The 17,834-nt window shown below is 36.5% G+C and overlaps 1 protein-coding gene across 1 annotated transcript in view; it reads left to right on the top strand.

Annotated features, from left to right (window-relative positions):
- Positions 1–3,446: 3,446 nt before the first annotated feature.
- The window catches only part of LOC141334052 (uncharacterized), an 82,489-nt gene continuing 68,101 nt past the window's right edge, over positions 3,447–17,834 (top strand). Inside the window, exons 1-3 of the mRNA XM_073839206.1 lie at positions 3,447–3,663; positions 6,071–6,913; positions 10,978–10,992. Coding sequence (XP_073695307.1) covers positions 3,498–3,663; positions 6,071–6,913; positions 10,978–10,992 — 1,024 coding nt within the window. The 5' untranslated portion in view covers positions 3,447–3,497. The remainder of the gene's footprint in view (positions 3,664–6,070; positions 6,914–10,977; positions 10,993–17,834) is intronic.

The following is a 17,834-nucleotide window of genomic DNA, read 5'->3' on the forward strand; positions in this document are numbered from 1 at the left end:
AACAAAGTGTGAGGTAATGAATTAAGGATGTTTAGGTATTCTTAGGTATTTCTTACCATGACAGTTACGTTGTCAAGAACCTTTGACTGATTCCGAGACTGAAAAGTAGTTTTTGCCCACTGTTGGGCTCCAGCACGAAACTTTGCCACTCGCACTTATTGTCTGTGTTTAAAATCAAGCAGTTTTCCACACTACAAAATGAGAAACAGAAACACATTGATTAATGAAATGAATGCAATACCATAAAATAGCGGTGTTATTTACACACAATCATCTTAACAATTAGCAATTCATCTTGGTCCGGCAGTGGGGGCATTGGCGCACAGTTGAACCTGGTGTTTTGACTAAAATTAAAAGAACAAAAAAAATTACTAAATTTGACAGATTAACAGACAGACATCACATAAAAACGTAAGTTAATTAAAGATAAATTATTAAGTATTTTCTTTTACAGGTGCTATAGAATGCATTGATACAATATTTTACATTGTTGTCTGATATCTACATTGAAGATATATGGCATAGGAAAGGGCATAAATTCTCCAGAAATGGTTTTACTTGTCCATTTACAACCCTAGGATTTGTCCCTAGTATGAAATACTCAGTTATTGCCTTATTTGGAAGATTCATGAATATTAATGAGCTGTTTTCAGAATCTATGAGGATAAAACAAGAAAATTACAGTAAAGGTAAGTAAAGGTTTACAGACAGGTCTTAGACTAAGCCAGGATTAGGCCATTTTTATAAATGTACTTAGAAACAAACATTACAAAACAAAGATATTGATATAATTTAAGATCAACCATTGCAGATTAATTTAAGTTGAAACAGCTCTAACTTACATTTTAGTCTAGGACTAAACTTAAGCCTTGTCTGTGAAACCAGGGACTAGTTACATATTTTTAAGATGAATGAGAAGCTTTAAAAATACAGGCCCAATGGTTGTATTGTCTTTTTTTGGGTTAGATGTTACACATAATAACTCTCTTGTTTAGACTACTTAAGCATTTTCCCCCATATTTTTCTAGAGCCAGGCATTTTAATTAGGATCAAAACACTTTTGAGAATGAAAACCAACCTGTTTGTTCCTCCGTATCTTCAATCCTCATGTCTTCACTCTCCTCTTCAACAAAGTCCATCTTGGTTTGTTTCTCAGTATCTTCATGTTTGACTCTGAATGTTTCTTCAATCTTCATGTCTTCACTCTCCTCTTTAATTAACGCCAGTGTTTCTGTGTTTGGACACTTTGTCCTGTTTTGATAATAATAAAGATGACAACAGGACCAGCTCAAACAAGTCTCCTGGTCTTCATTTTCCTGCAGGTGTATTAAAGTTATTTTGTTTTCAAAACATTTAACTTCACTAAAATTATAACACTAATACAGCATGACATATTTTTTGTGTTGTTTTTCTGATGGATGTACTTCTAGTTAACGTTTCTAGGACGAGGAAGAAATTGAGGAATATCCTGGCATAGACCGTCCTTCTGGGAAATAAAAATGATTTAGGATATCCTTCATCCCAAATTCTTAATTGCAAGTAACTGACAAAATTCATGCAAAGATTGACATTAACCTTTTTTTCTTATGTGACTTTGTCTGTGTTTAGACCCTTTTCACATTTATGGGGTTCTCAAAAATGTAAGTAGTTATCATTTTGTAAACTTCTGTAGTGGTAAATACTAAAATGCAACAATATATTGTCGTGTCCTCATTTGCCCCAAAAGCAAAAGAAAACTAAGATCCCTGACAGTGTTTCAATGATTTTTCAAAAGAGGAATAAATACACCAACAATATAACGAGACACTGATTACAATAGTCCGAAGAGTGATAGATCAAATTTGCCATCACACCCTCTTTGTTACAGTTACACAGCAGCATTAACTAGTTTTATGTGAATATAATGGTAAGGTACAAATATTTTAGTGTTTTAAATGTACATAATTTTTTTTAATATTCCCAGATTTATGTTGTTAATAACTTTAGACAAGCTTCATCATTTTGTGAGTACAAAATTACATGCTATATACAACATTTCTATTATGTGTGTTTGTGATTCTAGAGAGCAGTGAACGAATGGACTTTTATTTTGCTCTGGTGATGTGACGTCATAAAGCTGCGCCGCGCTCCTCATCTGTTGTGATTCACCTGAAGAAAGGTTTGTGGTTTTAAAGTTTTTAAATCAATGCAAACTGTTACATCAATTAAAGCATTTGCAAGCTATGTAAAATAAATGCTTCATTCTTAAATGAAACGTTGTAATGCTTTTTAGTGTTACTTAAGACGTTATCCTTAATAACAGAGAAGGTGCGTCTCATTTCGCTCTCTATATCATGAATCAATCGTGTGATGATAAGAAGTGACGAGAGAAATGCTGCGTCCCAATTCGCATACTATCCGTCCTAAATAGTATTCGAAAATAGAATTAGTATGTCCCAAATCGTAGTATGTTCAAAAAAGTATTCCAAAGATTCCCGGATGTTCTACTACTTGACTTCAGAATTCGAAGTGCGGATCAATGCACACTCTAACGGCTAATATTGCCCACAACACATTGCGCGGTGAACGGAGGATTCGATTAGAACTACAAACACGCATAAAAAGTGTTAAAAAACTACAAACATGGAGGATATGCGCGACCAACGGACAGGTAGAGAAAGGAGTTTGAGTGATAAATAATCAGTGTGTAACCTGATAAAAAATATATATTTTTAAATGTTATCCTCGTTATATTTCATGTGCAGCAACATTGTGAACTTTTATAATGATATGTTTGGTCATTAACGTTTAAATGCATAATTATGCAAACACGAGCAGAGTTCTCGGCATGAAAGACTCCTGAAAGAACGTGCCTCTTCATTTCTCTCTAATACGGTAGGAAATTAAATTAAACGAAATGTAGATAATGTTAACTGTGATGTTCGACAGGGCAGTTTAAACAGTGAGAGGATTCAGGTAACTAAGCAACAGAGCGTCCGTTAAAAAAGCAGTTATGACGAAGTAGTATGTCCCAAAGCTCGCCTACTATTCTGCTACATACTCAAAAGTATGTACTTTTTCTTCACAAAAAGAGTACATACTTTTAGGGCGTAGTATAAGTAGGCGAATTGGGACGCAGCAAAACAGAGAATCCGAATCATTTGAATCGAATCATTTGTGAAATGATTCAGTGATTCGAATCAGAGGCACGCGGACTCACAACCGGGAATGATTTCATGAGAGTGTAATATATTAGAAACAAGTAATTGAATACCAGTTATAAATTTAAAATAGCCTGCCTAAATATGAACCTTTTTGGTAATTTGTATGTTTTATAAATTGTATTAGTCTATTAACTCTCTGTCTTACTACACTGGCTGTGAACTAGGGGCTGATTGAGACGCACCCAGAGATTGAGTTTGCATTGAATTTTCTTTCTATTAATTATTCTCATCTTAAGCAGGTCAAAGTGTACAAACACACAGAAAAACTCCTGGAGAATCAACAGACACTATAAAATGGCGTTAATTAAAGATGAGAGTGAACACGTGAAGAATGAAGACACATTGAAACATGAAGACACTGAGGAACAAACAAAGATGGTGTTTATTAAAGAGGAGAGTGAAGACGTGAAGATTGAAGAAACGTTTAGAGTCAAACATGAAGATACTGAGGAACAATCAGGTTGGTTTTTATTCTTAAAGCTGAACTCATTACAAAAATTAATATAAAGAATATTTATTAATAATGTGACACAGGTGTAGAAATGTTTTGACATTTGACAGAAGTGTTGAGAGCACATACTAACACTGCCTTTAAGTGCAACTGAGAAAATCCTGCTTTCACACTGGCCATTTGTTATTTATTCATTTTAGTTGTAGCATTAATATTGAATTAGCCTAAACCTTATAAAAGTTCACAGAGACTATACAAATGTAGCAGATGATACTTTTTCATACAATTCTTTTTTTATAAAATTCTTCTAAGATAATTTAATTTACCTTTTTTTTTGTAGACCAAGACAATGTAGGACATGCAGAAAAACAGTACAACATTAAAGAAAACAGTGCTGTAAATATAATGCAAGTCTGACAATAGAACAAACACAAAAAATAAGCCAAAACAAAAGCATTAACATTCAAGCTAAATTCTGATGTAATTATGTGAGGTTTAAGATACACTTTTTTATAAAGTTAAAAAATAAGGAGGAAAATTAGGAAAAAGGGAAAGAAGAAGAAGATGTATAAATTAAATTACTGGTTAAACAGAAGAAATGAAGAAAATAATTAAATAATATCAATACAATCAAGTAAATAAATAGATAAAAACAGTGGGTTCAGGAGGCATAGGTCAAACTTACACCAAGGTACTGTATTTTAAGATGAGAACGGTATTAACCAGTGGTTCTCAAACTGGGGTACGTGAGGTGATGGAGGGGGTATGATAAACAAAAGGCTGAGCTTTGGCATTAATTTAATTCTACCCCAAATTAAGGTGAAGTTGATGAGTAGGCATAAATTGGGCTCAGGTTGTTGTGTTTCCCATGCATTGTTTTATTTGTGGCGACTCAAATATCATGACCACAATATCAAAACTGACCACAACAAATAGATTTTCCAAAAGGTTTTTTATGGGGTAAAAAAAACAAACTTTTTTACAGTGTTTTTTTTTTTTTTTTTTTTTTGCATATGATCTATTGGGCATAATTACCCATCACATAGATTTTTTTTCAGACAAATCTGAGGAGGTCCGGTGGGGAACTTTTCCTAAATTTGATGAGTCCAGTTGGAATGACCCATTTGAGACATCCTAAATAAGTAAAGGTTTCTCTAATTACATGCAACACCTCTTACAGTTGCTTTTGACAGCAGTCCTCATGCCCCAAGTCTCTGCGTATGTTGTATCTCTTATCACATATAACGTTTGTTCCATTTAAACTTAAGTGCCCTGCAAAGTGGACTTCTTAGGATATTCCGCAATGATTCCAGTTCGAAGCAACCAAATACGTTTAATTTAAAGGTCATTAAAGCGTGCAAGTCATGAATTTAAATTGTATTTATTTATTGATGTCACACTTCTCTGTTAAGATTCCTCTGTCTGTGAAGACACTGCAGGCGGTGGCGTAGCGCAAATTTGTGAATAAATGTTCTGAAGTGAAGTAAATTTGAATGGATTTCCAGTGCTCAGGGAGTAGGAAACAATGAATACTGTGTAGGGAACTTGTCATCTGTAACACAGTACATGCACAGAGCTTAATTCCTACGAGCTGATTGTCAGAATCAGGTGCATTAACTAATGCCGAGTTCAGAATGCATGATTTTAGCCCCGATTTTGACTCGCCGACAGGTTTTGAGAAATCACCGACAAATGCCCGAAATCACAGGCAAATCGGTGCTCGTTCACGCGAGTGACAATCACAAAGTGTGAACTATCAAAGACGCGATCTGAGAGAATCGCCGACGTGTCACTAAATATCTGGACCTGTCGGCGATTCAAAATCATGCCGTGTGAAAGGTGATCTGACTGAAAATCACATCGGCGATTACCTTCAGCCAATGAGACAGCAACATCCAGGCCAGCGGGAAGTTAGGGGAGGAGTTACGAAGGTATAGACTACAATATCAACAAGCATAGCTTCGGCTTATTTTCTATTAGCTGCAAATGAGTGCACATGCAATTGTATGACAAGCTTCTTGCGGGCTACCATTTTTTGATAATAATCCCTGTCTCACGTGAGAACTAGCACGCCTGACCTCGCGTTGTTTCCATGTCACTTCTCGCTTGTGTTTGGTTGTAAGACGTAGTTTGCGGACCGGGACAAAGTTGTAGGTGATTCTTCCTATTGTAAAGTCATGCAGTGTGAAACCCCCTGTCACCGATCCATCGTGCAGTGTGAACTCGGCTTAAGAGAGGCATGCAAAATATGCAGAGCAGGTGGAGCATGAGGACTGGAATTGAGAACCACTGACTTAGAGCACATAGGATGTAGTTGTATGTTAGTTTTCACACTTTCACATCTTTGAATGTTTTGATGGCTGTTGTTTTGTGTCATTAAACTGGGGTTAACTTTTACTTATCTTTTTCACTTTAGATATGATGGCACTGAAAGAGGAGAGTGAAGTACTGAATGAAATGGAAGAGAAAGATCATGATTTCACAAAAGGAGAAAAATCTTTTAGTTGTTCACAGACTAAAACGACTTCCTCAAGAAAAAAGACTCGAAAGACAGGAAGAAGTTATCTCACCTGCCAACAGTGTGGAAAGTGTTTCAAACAAACAGAAAGTATTAAAAGACATATGAGAGTTCACACAGGAGAGAAACCGTATGCCTGCCCTCAGTGTGGAAAGGGTTTCACTCAACCTGGGAACCTTGGAGTCCACATGAGAATTCACACTGGAGAGAAACCTTACACCTGCCAACAGTGTGGAAAGAGTTTTACTCGATCTGGACAGCTTGCAGTCCACATGAGAGTTCACACAGGAGAGAAACCTTATGCCTGCCAACAATGTGGAAAGAGTTTTAATCGTAAACCAAACCTTGAAAGACATATTTTAACTCACACTGGAGAGAAACCTTACACCTGCCAACAGTGTGGAGTAAGTTTCACTATAAAAGGAAGCCTCAACAAACACATGAAAATTCACAATGGAGAGCAGCCTTACAAATGTGATCAGTGTGAAAAGAGTTTTGATCAACATGAAAACCTTGAAGTCCATTTGAGAACTCACAGAGAGAAACCCTACACATGCCCTCAGTGCGGAAAGAGGTTTAATTATAAACAACACTTTGAAGAGCACATAAGAGTTCACACAGGAGAGAAGCCTTTCACCTGCCAGCAATGTGGAAGAAGTTTCAACCAAAAGGGATCCCTTAACAGACACATGAGAGTTCACTCTGGAGAGAAACCATTTGTATGTGGTCACTGCGGAAAGAGTTTCAGAATTAAAGCAGCACTTAAATGCCACATGAGGTTTCACACATGAGAGAACTGTATTTTTAAGGTATCAGTGTGACATGAGTCATAATAACACCAGAGAGAAGTCTTTGTCTTTGCTGTGCCAGCACTGTTTAAAGACTTGCAGAAACAAGACAAAAGTTAAAAGTGTAATTGCATTAATGGATGGAGCATTGATGGTAATATGTAATAGTAAAGAGCAGAGGAATAAAGTGAAAAAAAATGAAAATGGTATGCGAGCAATGATTTGAAGTTGCAGTCAAATAGGTAATAAAATATGGAGGTGTGGAGTAATAACTGGGGTCCCATTAAGTGTGAACACAGGAATATAGGAGGAAATGTAAAAAGCCAAATACTTACAGATGACTAGAGAGTATTGTGTTCTCACCTGAGCTCTTTTACTCATTTGGTTTCATAATGGAGTCTTCAATGGTAAGCAACATGAGTAATTTTTCATCAGTAAGGTCCAGTAAAATACCACCACACCAGAGTGAATCATTCTCGGTGTCAGGAGCATTGTGAAGGACTGAATTACCTCTGCTCCTGCAATTTATATCAGGACTGCCATGATGTATTCATATTTTAAAGGAAAAGGAAAGGAAAGGAGGTGAAGGGAGGCCAAGTATGGTGACCCATACTAGGAATTTGTGCTCTGCATTTAACCCATCCAAGTGCACACACACAGTAGTGAACACACACACACCGTGAACACACACCCGGAGCAGTGGGCAGCCATTGCTGCGGCGCCCGGGGAGCAGTTGGGGGTTCGGTGCCTTGCTCAAGGGACTCACCTCAGTCGTGGTATTGAGGGTGAAGAGAGCGCTGTACACTCACTCCCCCCACCTACAATCCCTGCCGGACCTGAGATTCGAACCTGCAACCTTTGGGTTACAAGTCCAACTCTCTAACCATTAGGCCACGGCTGCCCCCTTTTAAGAACTTTTGTAGCCATACGAAGAGAATAAACTGGTTTTATAAGTGAAGCTGGTAATGCTGTTTTTGAGTTTATTCATAATCTGCTGACATCTTAATAGATTTAATAGTCTTTTATTTGCAGTCGATTTCAGACCATTGCTTTTCAGCCAGACCCCGAGACAATGGAGGCACCATTTTATAATTTCTAGGTAAACTGAGCAGCACATCAAAACACACCACAAGCGCTCATGGTCGTTAACTGTAATGATCTATCAGCATTACTCCCTCTATTATTTTTTATCTAGAGCACTAAATAGAAGCCCTTCTTGTGTGCGTTACTTCTCTATAAAGACACCAAGCAACATTAAACGTAAAATGCATTGATACTTTGCTAAAACAATGCAAGAAAAAACAACAACACTGCAAATATACCTGTTTGTTCAAACCAATTTGGTCACAAAACTTTTTTCCCCAACTACATTTAGCAGTAATTTGCAGTTTAAGAGCATTTTGAAATAAACATAATTGGTATAATGCCATTAAAACAAAATTACCCACCCTTTTGCCATTTAGGGCAAGCAAACTGAGATTAATGACCACTGGTCAAGCTAGTAAACCAGCATTTTCATTCTGTTCTCAAGCAAAATAAAGCTCATTTTAAAAGAACAAAAAAAAAAAAAAAATCAAAAGAAATGTGATTTGTAATGTACACAAGTTTTACCGAGATCGTAACATCACCCAAAAGACAACAAAAGCTGGTCTACCAGCATCCCAAGTGTGGTCCAGCCTGTTCAGGCCCAGATCAACTTTTGTATCCTTTGGATCCATGCAGGTTTTGTGTAGGCAGCTCTGTAATGCAACTAGGAGAATACAAACAACATTGACTGGTCATTCTTTAGCCTCTCAATTAAACTGGAATGGATCAAACCGAAAGAGACCTATTCAGAATCTGTTGTTTTATATAGGCCAGCGATGCTCAAATCTGGCTCACAAGATCCACTATCCTGCAGAGTTTAGTTCTAACCTTAATCAAACACAGCTGAGCATGCTAATCAATGTCTTCAGGATCATTAGAAAAGCTCAGGTGGGTGAGTTTGATCAAAGATGGAGCTAAACTCTGCAGGAAAGTAGATCTCCCTGCTGAAAATACCAGCCTAGGCTGGTTGGCTGGTTTAAGATGGAAGTAGCTGGTTTTAGTTGGTCACCCAGCCTGGCCAAAACCCCTCTAAAACCAGCCTGCTGACAAGCTATGACCAGCTAAAACCAGGCTGGTTAACCAGGTAAAACCAACCAACCAGCCTCAGCTTTAGCTGGGTTTCCTTGTCAAAAAAATCCTACACAGCAAAATCGCTGGTGTAAAAAGTACACCCACAGTGTCAAATTTAACACCAGCAAAGTGTCTATATGTGTCCACACTATAGAGGGTAAATTTTACACTTTTGATAGTGTAAAAATTTTCACATCCACTGAGTGTAAATTCAACACTAATTATTGTTAATTTTAAACCTAGTGAACACTATTTGTTGTTATTTCTGCACTACACCAGTGTTAATACTCAATTACAGTGTTAATTTTTAACAATCTCATTTTAAGATCAACACCAGTGTAATTTCAATATAGCATTGGTGAGTGTTGAAAATACTGATTTATAGTAGCACTTTTGTTACGTTTTGGTTCTTTCTACAAAATTAAAATGGCGTGACATTTGCAGAAAAGATTGCAAAAACTTTTTTGAGGTACACCACATTTAACATTCACATTCAGTCACAGCATTTCACTGCATTTAAAAACCTTTACAGTTTGCAGTTAATTCCAATCCAAAACAAAAACACAACAGGGAACAATGCAAGTTCTCTCATCACTGTCATATGAAAACTGCCTGTCATAAGGTCTATAGTACATCAAATCATCCACACAAATGAGAGTGAAAATATTACCCACCTCCTCAATACAGAATGCATGCACATGCTCATCAAAACACACTGTAATTACATTACTAGCCGAAAGAAAAGCTTGTCCATCTTTCACAATAATACTGCTAATCTTATTAAAAACAGGCATTTCATTTTCAACAGAAGAGCAAACAAACATTCCAACTTGGTATTCAGTTCCATAGTTTTTTACCCAGTTTGTAGTGGAGACAGTGGGTACATTCCAAGTTTCATTTAAAATCTCGTTACCCTCCAGAGTGCAAGTAGAGACTTCATTAAAAGGACCAAACTGAAATCTTTTAAAATAAAAACTCTCCCAATGAAAAGCCAACTGATGTTGATGTTTCTTGGCCAATGTTTTGGTTATGTTTTTAAAGTTTTTTTACAGACTTCTTAAAAAAGTTATGCTTTCCTTCGTATCGCATGCACCACCACATATGTATAAGTGGACCTATTTTCCTAATACATCTAGGATAGTGGATCATTAGATGGTGCTTCGGAATCAATCTTTTTTCAGGAAATATGGACTTAAAAAGTTTATGATGATCAAAAATTAAATGCTTCAAAAAATAAGTCATACCCTGTGTTACAACTGGTGAGAATACAATGCTCACAATCTGAATCAAAAGTAGTATCAGTCTCCAGTAATCATTGTCCGTGTCAACTAGATCTCCAAATATCAAGGGGGTATTGCGCAGAAGGCACCATGACTGAATAGCATTGAGACCAAGGTCCTTGCTGGCATCATCAATTTTAACTCCACTTGGTCTGTTCTTTCTTTCACTGTACCCATAGTTGAAGCTCTGAATCCTTTCCGAAAGGGTACCTGATGAAATGCAGTCTTTAACAAAGTACTGAAAAAGCAGTTTTAACTCATACTGCACAACCCCTTCGAGTAAATCGTGCATAATGTCAACAGCAAAATTCTCTGAAGAATGAAAAAACTGTAATGAATTGAGTGGACAAGTTCTCTTAAGGCCAAACAGTGGTGCAAGATTGGGATCTTGTGCTAGAGCACTGCAATGTTCTGAATACAGCTCATTACTCATACTGACTGCAACTTTGCTTTGTCAGTTGAGCAAAACCGGCAACAGTAGGTTGCACTGAACGACTCAACCATACCTAACAGTCCATGTAAAGCTAAATTGTCACCAGTAACCTGAATGACAGAACCCTGTAACATAGTATCCGAGAAGGGTACATTGATTCCTGTTGACTCCAGAATTTTTAGATCCTTTACCAGAGGCTGTAAGATTGGTTCAAAGCCATATTTTTTTTAAGTCTTCTGAATGGAAAAGGGCCACAAGATGGATGTTCATTAAAACAGAATTGATCTTGGGGGGCAAGTTTCTTAAAATAAAATAAACACAGCCAAGTTTATGAATTCCTTTTTTGGATCCAAGTGGATTTGCCGTTTCGAAATCGTCGTAATATAACTGTATTTGAAGAGCAAGCTCTTTTTGACCAAATAACATATGCTTTTTGGAGTAAGAACCATCATTAATGTCTTTGTAAATACCATCTTGATGACTTTTAACCTGCTGGAAAAAGTGGCAAAGTTCAGAATTCGTAAACATAGACTCAAGAGTTCCTAAAATGGGCACATAAACAAATTTGTCATTGACAGGAACATGACTGTATAATCCTGTAGTTTTATCTTTGCGCACATCATAGCGCACTCCAAGAACATATTCCACTGGTTCAACAATTTTCCATTTTCTCTCAAAGTGTCTCTGCCTCTTTGTTTCAGTGTTAAGGTAAGAGAATGGATTTTCTAGCTGGTGAAAACATTCTTTAACTTTGTCTAGGGTTTTCCCAGGTACCTCTGATGAAAGACATTTTAGAACAGAGTCTCTTGCTTGAGTGTGAACATCACTTACAAGTTCTTCCATTGAACCAACTAAACATTGAACAGTATTTTCAGAGACTCCAGCTGCTTGTACTTGAGCAACAATAGCACTACACATATCAGTCAGTTGCTGATTTTTAACAGGAGCCTGAAAAGTGGCTGGAGGATCCTCACTTAGGGTTTCAGTAACAGGAACGCTGATACCACTGGCAACATTCTCAGCAGTACCTGAGGCTACACAGTCTCTGTGCACTCTTAAAATATGTTTCTTGAACCCATAATATGTATAAAAAACCGATGAACATCCAGGTTCGCCACATTTCAACCGTAATGAACGCCCTGGATACAAACCATGATGAAACTTCAGATGCTGAAACAAACTTGAACAACTTCTGTGGTGTACCCTGCAAAGAAAGCATGAGAACATTTGAGCAAGATGCTGGGGGGAGGGGGGAGTCAAACCTCAGTGTTGTGAATTCTCACACGGATTTCCTTGACCCTTGGACTTTCCTTGGCAGTGCCCACATCAATTCCATACACCGTTGTTTGAATGAACGTGTAGAAGTTGCACAAGGCCTCATCATACGATACAGCAAAGACAAAGTGTGCCTTAAAGAGTTCATCAAAGGCTGCAACAGCTGTCTGCACCATACAGGGAATGGCCTTCTGGTCCAGGATGATGTAAAATTTCTGAATGCTACTCCTCTTTTCTCCTACACAGAGCAGGAAGGGCTGTGTAGATCCAACTCGCTCAAGAAATGCCTTGATGCTTGTCCCCACCTGATGAGACATGAAAGATTTTAAATAGCGTTTCTTTTATATAACCGCTGACAGATTTTTCATGTTCAAATTCACAAATAAAAGTCTCATCCTCAGGTGTGTGACATGAGAAACGAACACTAACAAATACAATTTTTTAACAAGATATTAATGTACATTAACCAAATTAATAAATGCAGTGCAAGTATTGTTCAGTGTATTTACATAGCATCAGTAACAAATTAAATCTTATTGTAATGCGTTTATGAAAACATTGTTTCGCCCTTGAATTGTAGATATAGTACGATTTTCATGTGAGATGTGAAGAGATTTGAAGTTTTCTGCTCAGTTCTATATTCTATATTTTGGAACCTGTATATGACGACTATGCAGATACACAGATTACACCAACTGCTGTCAAGACTACACTCTTAAAAAGGATGTGTTAAAAACAACACAGCCTGTGTTGTTTCTTAACACACCTTTGTGTCTAGTTAAGGACAACACATTTTGTGTTAGTTTACACTCAACCAGTGTGTTATTCCAGCTAACACAGAAAATGTGTTGTTTTTTTCTACACACTATTGTGTTATAAATACACAATTTGTGTCAAGTATGTGTTATTTTTAACAAATTTTGTATGCAATAAAGACACTGCAAACTAATGTATAGTTTAAACACAATTTATTAAACCTGCTACTAACAATTACATAAAAACTCAAAAAGGTTAAAAAAAGAGAGGTAAACAATCACAATACAGTCACTTCAACATTTTAATTGTTCCTTGAGTGAAAAGTTGTTAATGGTTTATAAAGTTTGTACTTTAAATTAAAAAAAAGTGGTATTTGACAACCTCTTAAGCAAGTTTTATTTTTTTTATTTTTATTTTTTTTATTTTATTTTCATCTGCATACAACTGATGGTGAGGGTCGTGAGATGAAGTCTCTCGTTTGTCTCCTGTCAGTAACTGCCACAAGCGCTTCAGGGGTGGCTTACATTCAAAGCTGCAAGAGTAAAATAAAGATACTTTTGTTATTTATAGGCTACACATAGCGAATATTGTAAAATAGCGATAGCTAAAAAGGCAAGAAAAGCTTAAGCATCAGAGATTATGTTAGCGTTAGGGCAATTTGCACAATACTTGGCACCACGAATGTTCATTTTCAAAGAGAAAGACGCGACGAACGAATGCATTTCCTCATGTGAAGCACTACAACGTGTCAATGATTAATTAAAAGCGATTCTGTTCACAATTAATCTAACAAAAGAAACTATAAAGCTTGTTCAAATAAGCTCTCACCGCTGAGTTGTGCAGCAGGCGCAGCTCGCACCGGCATTCGTGAGGCAGTTTTCCGGCTACCACGTATTTGTGCCAAATGCCCCTCGACCGTCTCCAAACGATCACAAAAGACATTTTAAAAACGTATAATGGCAAATACAAACACTTCTTACCTTCACACATCGAAGTTATGTCCTGACGATGAAAACTTGAAGCATGAGGAACTTTGCTTGTGTCAGAAGATTAACGGCTAATGAAGTGACGCAAGCAGCAATGTGATTGGCTGATATTTAACACATATTGTGTTGGACACACTGTGTTGGATATTTTCTTTTTTCTTTTTCATTTTTAACACACATTTAACACAAAATGACACAAAATGTGCTAAAATAGACATAACACAAACAATGTGTTAAAAATTAACACATCCTTTTTGAGAGTGTAAATGAGTAAATCTAACAAGAACTTTATTTTACCTTCATGAACTTTACAACATGATCAGCTGCTTCTGTTGCACTGATTTTTCCAGTCTTCCTTCCTTTCACAGTTGGAGGCAAGAGATGGAGCAAGAGAATAGCAGCTACATCACTGTCCCATCCTAAAAGGATAGAGCATTCAGTTAAACCTTATACCAGCTTAAAAAACAAATAAACAAAAGACAACAACATTTATACTTACCATAATCAGACTCCTCCAGAGCAGACAAAAGGTCATCCACATGTGCACCATGATGCAGGTTTTTGCAGTCAGCAATTATTCTTGGCTTGTAGAATGTGGGCCATTTTGCAATAAACTTGCTTGAAATTTCATCTTCAAAAAGCATAGTAAAGTCTTGGTCAATCTATCACACAGAAAAATCAAGTCAATAATAAACATTACAATTAAATATACAATTAACATCAAAATCTATTTGAATATTTCTTACCAAGCCTGGTGTATCCAAAAATCGGGGAAAGTAATCAAGGATGAGTGAAGATTTGTCTGGATCATGCATCAAATTCTGCCTGTACTTGAATGTTGTCTTCATTTTGTCCTTAATAACTGGTGCCTCCGTTGAATGCTTCATCATGGATACAGCTTCTGTGCATTCATCACCTGACAGCTGCTCAGTTGTTGAAGAAGTCTCACGCAAAGTCTTAGGACCATCTTGGTAAACCACCTTTGATGCCTCCCTCAAGTTATTTACAGAGTTGCGCTGAACAGTTTTCAGTCTGTAGGCAATGTAACCCTGGCCACTGCGTGGATCGTAGAACTGTTCCTGTCAAACATTTAGCATCTATAAGTCATCAATGTATCAGGCCCAGGCAGTATCGCATGGACACAATTTTGCAGAATATTAAATTGTTTACAGAATTTATGTGCATAACAAACAATGCACTACCCAAACTATAAAATATTGATAATTATTTTATGATACTTCCAGTTACCAATAACAGTATTCTAAGCTTGACACGGTTTACAATACTTCCACAGAATTCTGCAGATTTTTCTAGAAGAAAATGTGCAGATAATGCCAAAAAATCGGAGATAAATCATCTGCCCAATTTTACATTGCTTTGGATAAAAGCATCAGCAGAATTACTACACTTAAACATATCTCAGTATAAAAAATAACTTGATTGACTAGACATCAGATACGTGCTGAAATAAAGAGAGTGTATGGTCTATGTACTGTATTTACTTACATAACCAGTCGGTGAGAACTTATCCTTCAAATTGGGGAACAGAGTAATGATTCCAAGAGCATAGCTTACACGGATACTGACTGGTGGAATCCTCCTACAACATCAGCATTAAAAAAAAAAAAAAAGATACATAGAAAATGTAACTGTTGAAATACCAGTGCAATATAGACTTCTTTGCGGGGGTCACTTACCCATACTTCTCTACCATATCAGCCACAAGGATGTTTACCAGCTTCCTTCGTGTCTTGTCAGACAGACTCTTTGTTTGTTCGTACTCCTTCAATACATCAGAGCCTCCTGGTTTTGAGTGCAGCGCTGCATGAACTAGCTGTGTGTATATGTATATATATATATATATATATACACACACACACACACACACACACACACACACACACATATATATATTATACACATAAACATATAAAAAGGATGAATGCAAATTAACCAGTCTTTGATATACTAATGTTGGTAAGATTATTGATACGGTATCAAATTGTATCATTTAAGTATAAAACTTAGGCAAGAGCGGAAAAATAACTCACATCTTTTGATCCATTGCAGTCAGAAGGCTCTTCTAAGAATCGCTTTTTGCGTGCCTTTGAAAAACGCGGAATCACTGTGGAATCCGAACTTTCTGATTCTACTGATGAAAATGACGACTCGGGGCATGACGGCTCAGAGAAATTGGTCTCAGCTTGTGGAACATTATCTTAGAATCACATTCAGCACACAAGACAACATGAACATTACAAAAACAGATGCTAACATCATGTATTGTGAAGAAATATGCTTGAGAATGCAAACTAGATTACACATTTTTGAACATGGCAGAAAGTCATGAGTTTCTTACCTGCTGTATCACAATCCAAAATTTTGAAGGACACCTTAGATGTTCTCACAAGCTCGTCAAAAATATCAGCATCAACATCAACTCCTGCAGAGTCTTTAAGAACCACATTGGCTCCATGTGGCAAGTTGAACTTTTCTGAAGCTTAGAAGTAGAAAATACAATTCGATTTTTAATGTTCAAACATACTGAAATGACAATTTAATCATTTGATATTATTTTTAAATGCAAGTAATACATAAACAAAACTAATACAATATGTTTAAGTAAATAACTATTCAGATCAGTAGGATAGAATTAAAGTCAAATGTATAGAAAAATACTGTACAAAGATTTGTTAACAATACTATATGCAAAAAAGTGTGATCAATATTATTCAGGATCAAGTCAATTTATAATACACTGAATGTTTAATGGATAAATGACTACTTATTAATATAAATAACAATCATTTATTTCAAAGAAAATAACACTGTTATAATAAACTTAAAATTACTAAACATTTGAAAAAAATACCTTCTTTAATGAATTCACAGAAGTCAAAACTGTCATTTTTCACTGGTATTCGGATCCATTTCGGGTTGCCTTTACACTCCACTTGAACCAGCATTTCTTCGGAATGAAACACTCTCACTATTAGGATAATTACAGTCAATCTGTGTACTTTTTTTTTAAACCAAGCTAGCATATATACACACACTTCTTCATTTTATGTAAATCATGGACACATAATTAATTCCCGTTAGTACGTTAATTTTAAATCGAGCAAATATGATCCGAGGTATCAAATTACAAACATGGCTCCGATTTATCTTTACAAAGGAACAAATTGATCAAATGTGTCCACGACATCTACTGACGTGGGGCTTAGTAGATATAGAGATAACCACTTATTTTTACTAAGTTATATCGTGTAAGAATGTGATTTACCCGCTTTTTCTTCACCTTCGTCTTCAGCCTCGAGTTAAAGAAAATGGTGGACACAGACTGGTTTAACTAGCGTTAAGTGGAGGCGTGGGTGAAATGTGAAAATACACTTAAATTTCACACCGACGCTGTCTTACAAATAACACCCCGCAGTGTTATTTTATTACCGTGTAGTGTTAAAAAATGTCAACACTGTTAATTTTACACCGTCCCTGCAAATTTTACACCCATGATTTTGCTGTGTACAAATGTGGCTCAAAACGGATTTGACAAAATCGGATTTCATGTAGTTCGACTACCTAAATATGACTGGATTTTAATCGGATTTGCATACAAATCAGATTTGGGCTGACAGTCTGAACGAGGCTATTGTGACATCATACTGCGCATTTCAATCTGGCAGTGTGTTCTTCATGCTGAATGTGGTGCTCGATGCTGGATGTGGTGTAGTGTGTTGTGTTTGGTGGGGGGTGCGACAGTGATTAACAAAATAGGTGCAGGGTTGTATTCTCTTCAGTCAAATAAGTGTTAATAGTTTATAGCAACACCACCCTATAGATTAGTTGTTGGTAAACACTGTTAATTGCTATAAATCCTATTTACATCATATGTGTAGATCCAAACATACAAAATAATAAGGAACTCAGTAAAACTGTTCACAATTCTACAAAACACATCGATATTCATTGAGATAATAAACTGAC

The sequence above is a fragment of the Garra rufa genome, chromosome 4 (genome assembly GCF_049309525.1).
Source record: "Garra rufa chromosome 4, GarRuf1.0, whole genome shotgun sequence".
In the NCBI taxonomy this organism is placed as follows: domain Eukaryota; kingdom Metazoa; phylum Chordata; class Actinopteri; order Cypriniformes; family Cyprinidae; genus Garra; species Garra rufa.